Source organism: Schistocerca serialis, chromosome 4, assembly GCF_023864345.2.
Source record: "Schistocerca serialis cubense isolate TAMUIC-IGC-003099 chromosome 4, iqSchSeri2.2, whole genome shotgun sequence".
NCBI classification, from domain to species: domain Eukaryota; kingdom Metazoa; phylum Arthropoda; class Insecta; order Orthoptera; family Acrididae; genus Schistocerca; species Schistocerca serialis.
This window is the reverse complement of record NC_064641.1, coordinates 365,419,744-365,435,230: the sequence shown is the minus strand read 5'-3', so window position 1 is coordinate 365,435,230 and position 15,487 is coordinate 365,419,744. Positions and strand designations below refer to the sequence as shown.

At 36.9% G+C, this 15,487-nt stretch overlaps 1 protein-coding gene across 1 annotated transcript in view; it reads left to right on the top strand.

The window, feature by feature from the left end:
- LOC126474166 (intermembrane lipid transfer protein VPS13D) overlaps positions 1-15,487 on the top strand; it is a 525,388-nt gene that overhangs the window by 87,557 nt on the left and 422,344 nt on the right. The window contains exons 13-15 of the mRNA XM_050101624.1: positions 231-381; positions 6,523-6,701; positions 9,975-10,138. Of these exons, the coding sequence (XP_049957581.1) occupies positions 231-381; positions 6,523-6,701; positions 9,975-10,138 (494 nt within the window). The remainder of the gene's footprint in view (positions 1-230; positions 382-6,522; positions 6,702-9,974; positions 10,139-15,487) is intronic.

The window sequence follows — 15,487 nt, the reverse complement described above, 5'->3', positions numbered from 1 at the left end:
TGGTGGCTCATTTTCATAGGTGAGTATTTCAGGAATCCTCCTTTTAAGTGTTTTTGTGAAAATAGGTTATTAATACAATGAATCTCATTCTTTATATATTTTTTCTGTCTATTGCTTCATCAGAAAATTTGCTTTTTTATTTGTTAATTGTGCCATCTAAATTGATAATTTCTTGTGTTCCCCAGACAACTATATGAGTACTGTGTGCTAATCATTTTTTATACTTGTAGATCTCAAATGACACCAACAAGTGATATGAAAGGAGAGATACTACGAGAGGCGGAAGTTGGGGGCTCTAGTGACCTTTTATCAGAGAAAACTCAGCGAGAAGTGTCCCGTCTGCTGATGTTACAATTTACTGTGGAACACCTTTCAATTGAGGTATATTTTTATACAAAAAGTGAATATCATATTTTAGTAAAAGTAAGTCCAGTATGTAAGAGGGAATTACTTCATTTTCGTGAATATTGCCTTCTTTATAATATGTTTCAAAAATATTGCTTACAAATGTCAAATTCGGAATAAGATTATGTTCAATTCAGAGCAGTAATAGAGACTAAACACATACCTCATATCTAAGTTCTACCAAATGAGAATTCATTATGTGAACTGTCTCACCACCTTGCTCACAATTGCCATAATGAAGGCTACTACATTTTCTTTTCTACGTAAGGAAGACAGAAGCATTGGCTGCTGAACAATGATAGGTTTGCTGTCAGATAAAGTAACATTAATTAGTTGGAAGTACTTCTTATTTGGCTAAGTGTTTTAAGAAACAGATGACATAAACATGATTGCCATATGAAAAACTTATCCTGAACCAGATTCCAGATTATCACCGTGAAGACAAATGTAGTCTGCACATGTTTTGTTGGATTTTCCATGACAGTATGTTTGTCATTATGTAACTTGTCTTTGTTTAAACCGTACAGCTAATAAAATTACCCACACTGTAGTAGACACTCATTCTTCACAGATGCTTAGCAAAGTGTGAGCAGCTGTATTATCAAGAACAACCCACTCATTAAAAGATACTAAAGACACCGTCCCTAATGAGTACTTCTGCTAACTAATCACAACGAAACATGGACTTCAATAATGTTTAACTACGTGGGTATCATATCTTATTCATTATGAATGTGGCAAAGAATGTGAGATATTAAATACCTATCATGATTTGGAGACATTGCAAGCTAATTATGATGTACTCATGTGGGAAGTGTTTGTGCAGAATGAAATGGGTCACCAGGGATGTCTGCCACCTTCACATATGAATGATGCAGAGATCTTCCATCATGAATGAAGATATTTTGTCAATGCACATGACCCCCTGATAACAATTCTGTTGAGACATTTGGAATGATTCTGAAGCATACATGTGTCCTGGGTCGTACTTTAACTTTTGCCTTTTTGTTAGGATGACTTATTGATACTGTGGTTAGCCTCGGTAATCTTGTATCCTGCAAAGCCCAGACAAGTAGACCACTGCTGTTAGCATATATAAATATGTGGTACATGCTGCTAGGGAACTATTTCTAATTAAATTGTTAGTTAGCATACAAGTAATTTGTTTAAAATCCCTTTTTAACGAATCCCTGGGGATCAGAATGCTTTTTCCTTAAATGTGGATTTGGGTCCAATTTGCCAACAAAGTAACCCATAATCATAATGTGGAGGTTTGACGCCATAGAGATTGTACTCTTGAATCAGAAATGCATATGATTTGACTCTAGCAAATCATAAAATTTATACATATGTGCCACACATTTTTCACTAACTCAACAAGCATTTATATGTCACATGTAAAATCAGCAACTGCTGTCTGAATTTGAAGGCAGCGTCTGGCACAAAGAAGAATTTTTTTGTATTCAGGAGTTTCTTTATTCAACTAATGACAGATATATGTGATTACATAAAAAGGAAGCCACCTTAAATATTATCCTTTATTTCTGGAAGTTTGTAAATCAGTTCAACACGCTGTTCGGTTACAGTATTTGAGGTGGCAACAAACATATGCATTATTTGTAAAACGTTAATTCACATTACATCCTTTTCTTTGATCTGTGCACAACAGCCACTCAGTATTTAGCTGTTACAGAATGGGTTACGCCCAGGCCTAGCGGCTGCAGTACAGTTAGCATGAAATAACAAAATATCATTCCACGCGAATGTACAGGGCATCTATCAATGATAAGAATGAGCTTTCTTCTTGCTGCATCCATCTTAACTTGTCAAATGTTAAGAAACTTTATACAAATTTCAGCAGTCATCCAGTGCTAATAATGCCTTAAGTGCACAGTAGTGTTTTTATATTTTTAAATCACCTAGCAGTTTAAAATTGCGAGAATTGGAACTTGTGCGGAACTGAAAACGAGAAGCTATGACCTATGTATTGTCAATAGGAATTGATTGTAAATTACTGACATTCCCTCTATCAGCTCTTTAGCCGAACTAATTCAAAAATAAAAGAAATAGGTGTGAACTCTTGAATGTGATAGAAATTTCATCATATCTGGGTTGTATACTGTTCAATATTTATCACTTAAAAGTGGTGTTCATTAAAACAGAATTTCCAGGACCAATAGAAATATTCACTAAAAGTGGGTTCATTAATACAAGGTTTCACTGTAATATGTAGACTGTCCGATTGCTGTGTGGTGCTAGAAAAAAATTAATGTAGACAGAAACAGTGAAAGCGGTCTTGTTGTAAATGCCTCATTACAACTAATAACTGTATTGGAGATGTATGGATTAATGTGTGATAAGGAGTGGAGGAGACAGGGAGATGGAAGAACAGGATGAAAGAAAGAAAGAAAGCTTTGGATTTGTCTTTAAGGAATTGGATGCAAGAATAATTTTATTGGTTCATTACATACATCTCAAGTCGTGGTTGATGTTACCCACCAAGAAGCAGAAATTGTCTGATACTAAAATGTAGACTTTCACTGCCGGAAATATCATGTCCATTATAATTATCTGGGCTGTTATGCCGTGGTCGGTTGCTGAATTCGGTGTCGATTCCCAACGTTTCATCTCCGACTGCGGGAGACATCTTCAAGGGGGTCCAAAGCTTGATGGAAGGTCCAACACTCCCACTGGCTCGCTACTGACTGCAGTGGGTGTGTTGGACCTTCCATGGAGCTACGGACCCCCTTAAAGATGTCTCCCACAGTCGGAGATGAAACGTTGGGAATCGACACAGAATTCATCAACCGACCACGGCATAACAGCCCGTATAATTATAATGGACAGAAATTGTCTGTTTAGAAGTAATAATGAAGTCAGTGTACAAGATGTACAACTTTGCTTCCCCCATTTTTTCACCAACATTTGAGGCTTTAATGAAACAAAATGGTTGCACATGTATCATTCAGAATATTTTCTATCGCTGGCCACTACTTACTCCCATCTTTCGGGCAGTGTTCGAATCCCACGTCGAAAAAATTGTTCATCTTTTGAAGCAATCCACAAATCGATCCAATTTGTGACTTCTTCATGAGATCGGAAGTATTGGTCAGCCAGGCCATGCACCATTGATCTAAACATGTGATAGTCAGAGGGATCGATGTCTGGAGAATATGGTGGGTAGGGTACGACTTCCCATTTTAACATTTCCAAGTACGTCTTGACCTCTTTTGCAACGTGGGGTCATGCGTTGTCGTGCTGCAAAATCACTTTATCATGCCTCTCGCTGTATTGCGTCTGTTTGTCTTTTAATGCTCTGCTCAAATGCATTAATTGTGTTTGATAACGAGCACCTGTGATTGTTTCACTTGGTTTTAACACCTCATAGTACATGACGCCGAGATGGTCCCACCAAATGCAGAGCATGATCTTGGAGCCGTGAATATTCAGTTTTGCCATCGACATGGAAGCATGGCCAGAATATCCCCATGACTTTTTGCATTTAGGTTTATCGTAACAAACCCATTTTTTGTCCCCAGTCACAATGCAATGCAGAAATACCCTCCGTTTTTGTCTCTGAAGCAACTGTTCACAAACACACAAATACTGTTCAACGTCTCTTGGTTTCAGCTCACACGGGACCCAAGTTCCTTCTTTCTGAATCATGCCGATAGCCTTGAGATGTTTTGAAATGGTTTGCTGTGTCATTCCCATTAATTGTGCCATTTCGTCTTGAGTTTGATGCAAGTCTTCACTCAGCAATGTCTCCAATTCCGCATCTTCAAAAACATTCTCTCTTCCACCACTGTGGCAGTAAGTGAAATTAAAACTACCATTCTTGAAGCGTTGAAACCATTCACGACATGTTATTTCACTAATAGTGCCCTTACTGTATGTACTTGAGAACATTTGATGAGACTCTGCCACTGTTTTCTTCACATTGAAACAAAACAATAACACCTCCTGCAAATGATGAGAATTAGGCTCGTAAACTGACATTTTCAATGAAGAACAACTTTATGATGCAGGCACAAATTGACTAATGTTTGAATGAAGTTATGTTGACCGAGGTCCAAGCTAAGTGCCTGATATCTGCGATTTATTTCTTTCGCCTGCTACTTACTGTTGTCACCACCAACTGGCAAACGGCTAAAGCAAAGTTGTACACTTTGTACAATTCTAAAAGTGCTGAACTTTTCAGATTTATAATTATAGATCACCTAATAAATTATAGTAGTATGAAAAGATAGGTTGCTGCTCACCATGTATTGGGGCTGTTGAGTCACAGACAGGTACAACAGAAAGGCTGCTAAACAAGTAAGTTTCCAGCCAGATGGTTGAATTAATGAATGATGAGGGGAGGAGGAGACAGGGAGGTGGTAAAGCAAGATGAACGAAAGAAAGTAGCAATACTTCCACTTCAAACAGCTCACATCCATTTCATACCACAAAATCCTCAGACCTCTGCGGCTATCACATCTGTAGTGACAAGCAGTGCCTCTCAAAATACACCAAGTGTCTCACTGAGGTCTTCACAGACTGTCATTACCCTCCCAATGTGGAACAGAAACAGACCTCCTGTGCCTTGTCTCTCCGGTCACCCACCATCTCCCAAAGGCCCACCATCTGTCCACAGAGGAACATTTCCCTTATTGTTCAATACCAACCAGGACTGGAGCAACTGAATCACATTTTCTACTGCGGTTTCTGTTACCTCTCATCATGCTCTGAAACGAAGAATGTTCTACCCATTATCCTTCCCACAGTAGTATTCCGCCGCCCACTGAACCTAGATGATAACCTAGTCCATCCCACATACCTGCTCCCAACCTCTTTCCTCATGGCTCATATCTCTGTAATAGACCTAGATGCAAGAACTCTACCATACATCCTCCCATCGCCACTTACTCTAGTCTTGTCACAAGCATCACCTATCCTATTGAAGGCAGGGCTACATGAGACACCAGTTGTATCATCTACAAGCTAAGTTACAACCATTGTGCTGCATTCTACATGGGCATATCAGTCAACAAGTTGTCTGTCCACATGAATGACCGCTGACAAACTTCACCCAAGAAACAGCTGGACCACCCAGTTGTTGAGCACACTGCCCAATGCAACATTATTCATTTCAATGACTTCTTCACAGCCTGTGCCATCTGGATCCTCCCAACCACCACCAGTTTTTCTGAATTGCGCAGGTGAGAACCCTCCCTGCAATATCTCCTGTATTCCCCTAATCCTCCTGGCCTCAACCTTTGGTAGTCATTCTTGTTCACCCACTTATCCACAGTCTTTTTATTTTTCTCCTTTCCTGCTCCCACCTACTCCCATCCTTTCCCCATCCTCTGTCTGGCTTTGGCAGCCTGAGACAGTGGTCGTATGTGTGTAAAATGTGTTTGCATGAATGTGTGTGTGTGTGTGTGTGTGTGTGTGTGTGTGTGTGTGTTTTGTCCAATTCAGAAGAAGGCCTTTTAGCCGAAAACTTACTTGTTTCGCTGTCTTTTTGTTGTGCCTGTGTGCGACTCAGTATCTTCACTATTTGGTGAGTAGCAATCTATCCTTGTCATAATATTGTCATTATTTTGTCCTGCCCGCATCTCGTGGTCGTGCGGTAGCGTTCTCGCTTCCCACGCCCGGGTTCCCGGGTTCGATTCCCGGCGGGGTCAGGGATTTTCTCTGCCTCGTGATGGCTGGGTGTTGTGTGCTGTCCTTAGGTTAGTTAGGTTTAATTAGTTCTAAGTTCTAGGGGACTGATGACCATAGATGTTAAGTCCCATAGTGCTCAGAGCCATTTTGTCCTGGTTTTTCTGTTGTTTGATTTTACCTAATAAATTATGATGTTCAATAAGCAAAAAGTACATGATGATGACAGATGTAGCATAATTTGTCAAAATGGTATGAGTGCTAATGCTGTGATATTTACAGTCTGCTTCAAACTCTTCACTAATTTCCTAAGCTATGAGAGCTTGAAGAGTCAAAATATTTGTTCTGTTAAAATGTGCCTAAAATATTTATATTCAATGTTTTGGTAGGTTTTTGCTATAATTTGATAAATTTGTTTATGCATTGGTACACTATGCATTGAAAAATAATTTCTGCTTGTCTCATCCATAGGTCCAGTCCAGAGGCCGTAGCATAGCTGAGCTGCAGGTCTCAGGAGTGCGGGCATCATTCACGAAGCGTCCATTTGATACCAGCATGTCGCTCAGTGTTCACAGTCTACTGTTGGCTGATGCATTACAGACATTTGGCCCAGACTTTGAGCTGCTTGTTGCAAGTCATAAGCATGTTGGGTAAAGAAGTTTCCTTTTTGTCATCGTGTTGTGTTTATTTATTTATTGGCAATTTTTGAAATTTTGATTTATAGTGATTCTAGCTCTCACTATTAAAAGGGCTGATCTTGTATAAACTCTGTTTCTTTTAAATTTATTAAAAGTAAATAATGTTTCTACTTAATGGAAATTGTGGCTACAAATTGCGATATTGCTTTGGGATTGTTTAAAATTCTTATTCTCTCACTGTATGAATGATAGAAATTTATATAGTCAGTGGTGTGAAAATGTTTCTGGTGCTGTTTCAGTGTTGAATCATATCATCCAAAGAATTTTAGTTAGTGGTTGATTAATTTAATTGGCAAGGAAAGTGTTCATGAGGTCTTTAATGAATTTATTCTATTTGAATGCAAGTTTAGTTATCAAAATACACAAATATAAGCAAAGAAAAATTTATATTCAAATAGAAACTGCAAGTGAAGTTTTGAATAGTCATATTTGTCTCATTCTTCACATACATTTTGTCTTTCCTGACAAATCTGTTAAGTGTAATGGAGATTTTGTTTAACTTCTGCAAGTTGTTAATGCATGTTAAAGTTACAGACAGAACTGTGTGCTGACTGAGAACTCTAAACAGTGATCTTGGCTTTTGTGAGCAAAGCAATTGCTGTCTGAGCTAACCTGGCACAGCTTCAGTCCTACCAGTACATCTCTCCTACTTTCTAAACTTTCTGGGAATCTAAAGCATACCTTGATTGCTTCGCACTCCTCCTTTGTTTCCATAAAATGCTAGGATAGTTCTTCCACAAATGGGTGCCTGATTTCCTTTGCCACACTTGTTATCTGAGCTTGTGTCCCCTCTTTAATGGTCACATGATTGACAATAATAAATCCAAATCTTCCTTTTTATTGCTTTAGTTGGTTGCTTCTCTCTCTCTCTCTCTCTCTCTCTCTCTCTCTCTCTCTCTCTCTCTAACCCCCCCCCCTCCCCCCCCCCCCACCCCGGTTCCTTATCTTCTACTCATAACTTAACAAAATGACTTATTGTGTAAAGCAATTGACGTTAGATCAACACAGAAAATGACCTTTGGTCAAGCTGAACTTAGAAAACGGTTACAAAAATGTAAATTTAAGATTTTCTTTGGCTGGTGAAATTTCTCAGATTAGCTGTATTTGTCAGTTTACAACCTAGTGACATTACAAAACAATACATTAGTTTTGTGAAAATATGAGTTAAAAAGAAGTAAATAATAAATTAGTCATTGTTAAACACAAAAAATGTTAAATACATATCTGAATACATCAGTTTTACGTTGCTAAATCTCAAAATATATTCATAGATTTGTAAGGTTAGGTTAAGAAAATCACTAGCTATGCAAATAATAAGTGCAGATAATAACTGATGTCGTAACAGTTCTTGTAGATGACTCATACTTAATGTGGCTAGTTTAAGGCTGGGGCGACCAAGATTTTACCTTCTGGGCACATCCTGGCAGGAGTGTCGTAGCGCTCAGCTTTGCTGCACAAAACTCCCCCCCCCCCTCCCCCCCCCCCCCTCTCTCTCTCTCTCTCTCTCTCTCTCTCTCTCTCTCTCTCTCTCTCTCTGCACTCTCTGAGCAAAAGGAGAGGAAAGAGAGGGAAACAGCGAATGGGCCACATTTAACTGCCAGTGCAGTTTCATTGCATACATCTTGGTTTTATATTTCAGATTTCACAACAACGTAGATCAGAAACAAAACAAATATTCAGTATTATTTAATTACTTTTGGCACACTGAAGACATGATTATTATCTAGTACAAACTGTCAGCATATGGACAGACACAGACAGTTTCGCAGATTTCTGTACTCAAGTTTCCATATAATCATGACTTGATTAGTTTCATAACCGAATGAAGATTTTTCGCTCAAATATGATGATCAAAATATTGTAGCACTTTCACAACCTCATTATAGTGACACGGAAGCTCTACCCAAGGAAAGATATGCAGATATTGTGGGCAGTTTTAACATAGAATAATTTGTCATTAAAATGTGAATTCCCTTGCAGATCAATCTGTTACATCTGCACATGCACAGGGGTGTTTTCAATTGAATCAGCAAACAGTTTCAAAAACAGAAGTAAGATTTACAGCATCCTCAAAACATTTAAGAAACTGTTTTCATAATTCTTTCAAGGCTACAGTGAGTTCTTCAGACCTCTTGTCATCTTTAGCAGCAGTGAGCTTAGGGAAGTGGACTGTGTTTGTCAAAGTATCCCTTCTATAATGCAATTTTATTTTTAAATGCATCCCAATCAGATCAGAAAGAAGTTCTTCATCATCTTGCAATGTCTTACTGTGGATGGTGTGCAGTCAAAGCCACTTAAAATGCGAGGTCAGCAATCCATAATTTTCGTTGTTGCACTCCTTTTTCCTTCATAAATTCAAGAATGGTGAGTTTAATTGAAAAATTATTCCAGGCATGGCCCTTGACTTAAAAAAAAATGTACTTTGCAGATGTACATAGTACCCATGCTCAGTGTACAATTCCATCAAAAACATTTGCGGTTGACAGTAGAATAATGAGTGTGACTTCAGAAATTTTTCTGTTCATACCATCAAATATTTTTCACATGCTGCATGCCTGCAAATTTAGCACAAGTGCTTCTTGATGTACTGAACAATGAATCGATCTGTCAACCAGGGTAATTCTTAGCTCTTTCATTGTAAACTAAATCTTTAAATTCTTTACCTACTCAAATCCATATTTGGTTCAGGCTGGGGAGAAGTTTGAAGATTGCACATCTTCCATGTTACTTTCCTGCAGCTTTATAACATGACACTGTTGATAATATATGATGTGTATCTGTGATGTACAATTAATACCTGTGGTCAAAGTGTGATAATTATGCCAGTAACTGATTTCAGTGATGTTACCAGGCATGTTCATTGCTAATTTAGATCAATAATGAAGCTCTTCCAGTGCACCCAAATTTAGTGTTAGGCAGTAGAGCAGATTTCCGAACAGAGTTCAATTTCCGAACTGACGTCAAAATTGATCTCCATTCAGAGATGTTTATACTGTTGGCTGTAAGTTACACACGCCATATTGCAGCTGATACATTAGAGCCTATGAAATTCTGTTGTTTATGAAAATTTCTCTTATTATATTAAAGTTACTTTTGTCAGCTATCTATAATTTTGGCTAGGACTTCAACAATAATAATAAAAGAAAAAAACATATTAGACATAATGAAATTTATTATGCAACGGGCAGTGCATCTTTTAAATATGTCACTTATTTTCCTGTACAGAATGGACAGTGTAAGCGGTAGCCTGCGGGACAGTGAACCTACATCTCCAACTTCGCCAGGTTCACCTGATCCCACAGCTCCTCGTTCATTCAAAGCGACATCACCCATCGCACTTACTCAGGCATTATCTAGCCTCCAGTTAGACCCTCTAGCTTCATTACGAGGTATGTATATGTTGTAATTTATTGTTGTATGCTAAGTTGTCACTCATATGAAAGTTACATATGTCCTTTTTTCATTTACTATGGAAACAATGGTTTTCATACGGGTGGAAACTGCTGAAAAGTTGTTACATATTTAGGAGCTGTGCAAGACTCCTACATTTCCCATGTTACATGTTACTGTCGAAAGGAAGTCATACATCTGACAAATTAAGTTGGCCATGCTGACAAAAAAAAAAAGAAGAACTGACTCTTCTTCTTCTTCTTCTTCTCCTCCTCCTCCTCCTCCTCCTCCTCCTCCTCCTTCTTCTTCTACTTTTGAAAGAAAATATCAGGGTTTTTGCTGTGCAGGATAATTGAAAACTAAGTACTCAAAAAATACTGTAAGCGAAATGATTAGTTAATACAAATGGCAAATAAAAATTTGAATCTCGAACTATCAGTCTATCAGTAGTCCTTAAGCATTTTCTTCATTGGGATTAGGAAACAGTGAAAGAAAGGAAGATTCATGTTGGAAAATAGCAAAAAATTGCTCTAAACAGTTGATCAAAAAAGGCACAAAGTGCAGGCAACTTCCAGCCGTTTATTTGCACTTTATGTATTCTGATTCAGTATTTACAACTATTTATCCTAGGAGTTTCTTGTTTCCTGCGAACCTCTTTCCCTGACAATGTTGTTGTTGTTGTGGTCTTCAGTCCTGAGACTGGTTTGATGCAGCTCTCCATGCTACTCTATCCTGTGCAAGCTTCTTCATCTCCCAGTACCTACTGCAACCTACATCCTCTGAATCTGCTTAGTGTATTGATCTCTTGGTCTCCCTCTACGATTTTTACCCTCCACGCTGCCCTCCAATGCTAAATTTGTGATCCCTTGATGCCCTTCTCTTCTCCCCAATCCTATTCAATACCTCCTCATTAGTTACGTGATCTACCCACCTTATCTTCAGCATTCTTCTGTAGCACCACATTTCGAAAGCTTCTATTCTCTTCTTGTCCAAACTGGTTATCGTCCATGTTTCACTTCCATACACGGCTACACTCCATACAAATACTTTCAGAAACGACTTCCTGACACTTACATCTATACTCGATGTTATCAAATTTCTCTTCTTCAGAAACGATTTCCTTGCCATTGCCAGTCTACATTTTATATCCTCTCTACTTCGACCATCATCAGTTATTTTACTCCCTAAATAGCAAAACTCCTTTACTACTTTAGGTGTCTCATTTCCTAATCTAATCCCCTCAGCATCACCCGATTTAATTTGACTACATTCCATTATCCTCGTTTTGCTTTTGTTGATGTTCATCTTATATCCTCCTTTCAAGACACTGTCCATTCCGTTCAACTGCTCTTCCAAGTCCTTTGCTGTCTCTGACAGAATTACAATGTCATCGGCGAACCTCAAAGTTTTTACTTCTTCTCCATGAATTTTAATACCTACTCCGAATTTTTCTTTTGTTTCCTTCATTGCTTGCTCAATATACAGATTGAGCATACAATGTAATGCTTAAAAATTTTTCTTCTTTAGGACCAGCAGCGTAATGTATGTCTGACACTGACACGATTATTAGAGTAGATGCAACAAATAGCTGCGTAAAATAAGTAAACTTTATTTATGACAGACTGTTTCAGCTTTACCACCATTATCAAGTACATCTAGATTAACGTGACGTCCATATTACTTTGTTAGTGGACTATCTTATAACTGTCACTGTTTCAGTGAAATGGTAAGTGATGTGAATAAGTTGAAAATAAAATGTTAACTACAATGCGACAGTAATTTGACAGTTCCACTCTTACGACACTGGAATTGTCAAATTACTGTCACGGCATCATTAACATTTTATTTTCAATGTCTTAACATCATTTACCATATTATTAAAAAAATGATAACTATAAGACAGTCCACTAACAACATAATATGGACATTGCATCAATCTAGACGCACTTGATAATGGCAATAAAGCTGAAACAATCTGTCATAAATAAAGATTTTTTTTTTTATTATAAGTGGCTATATGGTGCAGCTACTCTGATAATCATGTTGCTAATGCTTAAAAGGATAAAAAAGTGGATTTAAAATGTGTTTGTGTTTTTCTTGTTGAAAAAATACATAACTCATCTGTCACAATTGAATTTATTTGTTTGTCAAACAAACGTGTGTGTAACACATTTATTTCTGTTCTAGACAATTAATGAGTGAAAAGTTTTTAACTTCAAGAATGAAAATTAATTCCTAGCTGAAGAAAAGATCAGAAATGTTTATAATGTTTCTTTCATTTGTGTGTACTGTGGTTATTTTTTTCCTTACATCACATTTAGTGTTGCTTTTTCCTTTCTTATTCATTTTGTGAGATTTAGTAATCAATGATAATGATTTCATACTGCACTCATAATTAATTATCAAAATAATAATAATAATAATAATAATAATAAACACAGAAATTAATGACACATACAACACAGAACAAAATTATAAATGAAGAACAAAAAGGCTGTTGCAAAGGAGCACGAGGATGTAAAGAGCAACTGATAATAGATGCAGAGGTGACATATCAAGCTGAAACTAAACAAAGGTCGCTACACTAAGCATATATTGATTACCAAAAAGCTTTTGATAGTGTACCCCACTCATGGTTACTACAAATATTGGAAATATACAAAGTAGATCCTAAATTGATACAGTTCCTAAACATAGTAATGAAAAATTGGAAAACCACACTTAATATCGAAACAAATTCAAATAATGTCACATCACAGCCAATACAGATTAAGCGTGTAATATAACAAGGAGACTCATTAAGTCCTTTCTGGTTCTGCCTTGCTCTGAACCCACTATCCAACATGCTAAATAATACAAATTATGGATACAATATTACTGGAACAAACCCACACAAAATCACACATCTGTTATACATGGATGATCTAAAACTACTGGCAGCAACAAATCAACAACTCAACCAATTACTAAAGATAACAGAAGTATTCAGCAATGATACAAATATGGCTTCTGGAACAGACAAATGTAAGAAAAATAGCATAGTCAATGGAAAACACACTAAACAAGAAGATTACATATTGGATAACCACAGCGACTGCATAGAAGCGATGGAAAAAACAGATGCCTATAAATATCTAGGATACAGACAAAAAATTGGAATAGATAATACAAATATTAAAGAAGAACTAAAAGAAAAATATAGACAAAGACTAACAAAAATACTGAAAACAGAATTGATAGCAAGAAACAAGACAAAAGCTATAAATACTTATGCTATACCAATATTGACCTACTCATTTGGAGTAGTGAAATGGAGTAACACAGACCTAGAAGCACTCAATACACTTACACGACCACAATGCCAAAAGTATAGAATACATCACATACATTCAGCAACAGAAAGATTCACATTAAGCAGAAAGGATGGAGGAAGGGGATTTATAGATATAAAAAACCTGCATTATGGACAGGTAGACAATTTAAGAAAATTCTTTCTAGAACGAGCAGAAACTAGCAAAATACACAAGGCAATCACTCTTATAAATACATCGGCTACACCACTGCAATTTCATAACCAGTTCTACAACCCTTTAGATCACATAACATCAACAGATATGAAGAAAGTAAATTGGAAAAAGAAAACACTACATGGCAAGCACCCGTATCATCTAACACAGCCACACATCGATCAAGACGCATCCAACACATGGCTAAGAAAAGGCAATATATACAGTGTGACGGAAGGATTCATGATTGCAATACAGGATCAAACAATAAACACCAGATATTACAGCAAGCATATTATTAAAGATCCCAGTACCACAACAGATAAATGCAGACTTTGCAAACAACAAATAGAAAAAGTAGATCACATCACAAGTGGATGTACAATACTAGGAAATATAGAAGACCCCAGAAGACATGACAATGTAGCAAAAATAATACATCAACAGCTTGTCTTACAACATAAACTTATAAAACAACATGTTCCCACATACAAGTATGCACCACAAAATGTACTGGAGAATGATGAATACAAATTATACTGGAACAGAACGATTATAACAGATAAAACAACACCACATAACAAACCTGACATCATACTCACCAACAAAAAGAAGTAATTAACACAACTAATCGAAATATCCATACCCAATACAACAAATATACAAAAGAAAACAGGAGAAAAAATTGAAAAATACATCCAGCTAGCTAAGGAAGTCAAGGACATGTGGCATCAGGATAAAGTTGACATTATACCAATTATACTGTCAACTACAGGAGTCATACCACACAATATCCACCAGTGCATCAATGCAATACAGCTACATCCAAACTTATATATACAAGTACAGAAATCTGTAATTATTGATACATGTTCAATTACCCGAAAGTTCCTAAATGCAATATAACACATACCATACAGTTAAAAGGAAGTGACGCTTGATCAAGGTCCGCGTCACTTTCCATTTTTAACCAGGCTTAACGTCTGAGAAAGTAAAGTATTTTGTCTTGATCAAGCGTGACTTCCTTTTAACTGTACGGTATATGTTATATTGCATTTAGGAACTTTCGGGTAATTGAACATGTATCAATAATTACGGATTTCTGTAGTTGTATATATAAGTTTGGATGTAGCTGTATTGCATTGATGTACTGGTGGATATTGTGTGGTATGACTCCTGTAGTTGATAATATAATTGGTATGATGTCAACTTTATCCTGATGCCACATGTCCTTGACTTCCTCAGCCAGTTGGATGTATTTTTCAATTTTTTCTCCTGTTTTCTTTTGTATATTTGTTGTATTGGGTATGGATATTTTGATTAGTTGTGTGGTGTTGTTTTATCTGTTATAATGGTTCTGTTCCAGTATAATTTGTATTCCTCATTCTCCAGTACATTTTATGGTGCATACTTGTATGTGAGAACATGTTGTTTTATAAATTTATGTTGTAAGGCAAGCTGTTGATGTATTATTTTTGCTACATTGTCATGTCTTCTGGGGTATTCTGTATTTGCTAGTATTGTACACCCACTTGTGATGTGATCTACTGTTTCTATTTGTTGTTTGCAAAGTCTGCACTTATCTATTGTGGTATTGGGATCTTTAATAATATTCTTACTGTAATATCTGGTGTTTATTGTTTGATCCTGTATTGCAATCATGAATCCTTCCGTCTCACTGTATATGTTGCCTTTTCTTAGCCATGTGTTGGATGCGTCTTGATCGATGTGTGGCTGTGTTAGATGATACGGGTGCTTGCCATGTAGTGTTTTCTTTTTCCAATTTACTTTCTTCGTATCTGTTGATGTTATGTGATCTAAAGGGTTGTAGAAGTGGTTATG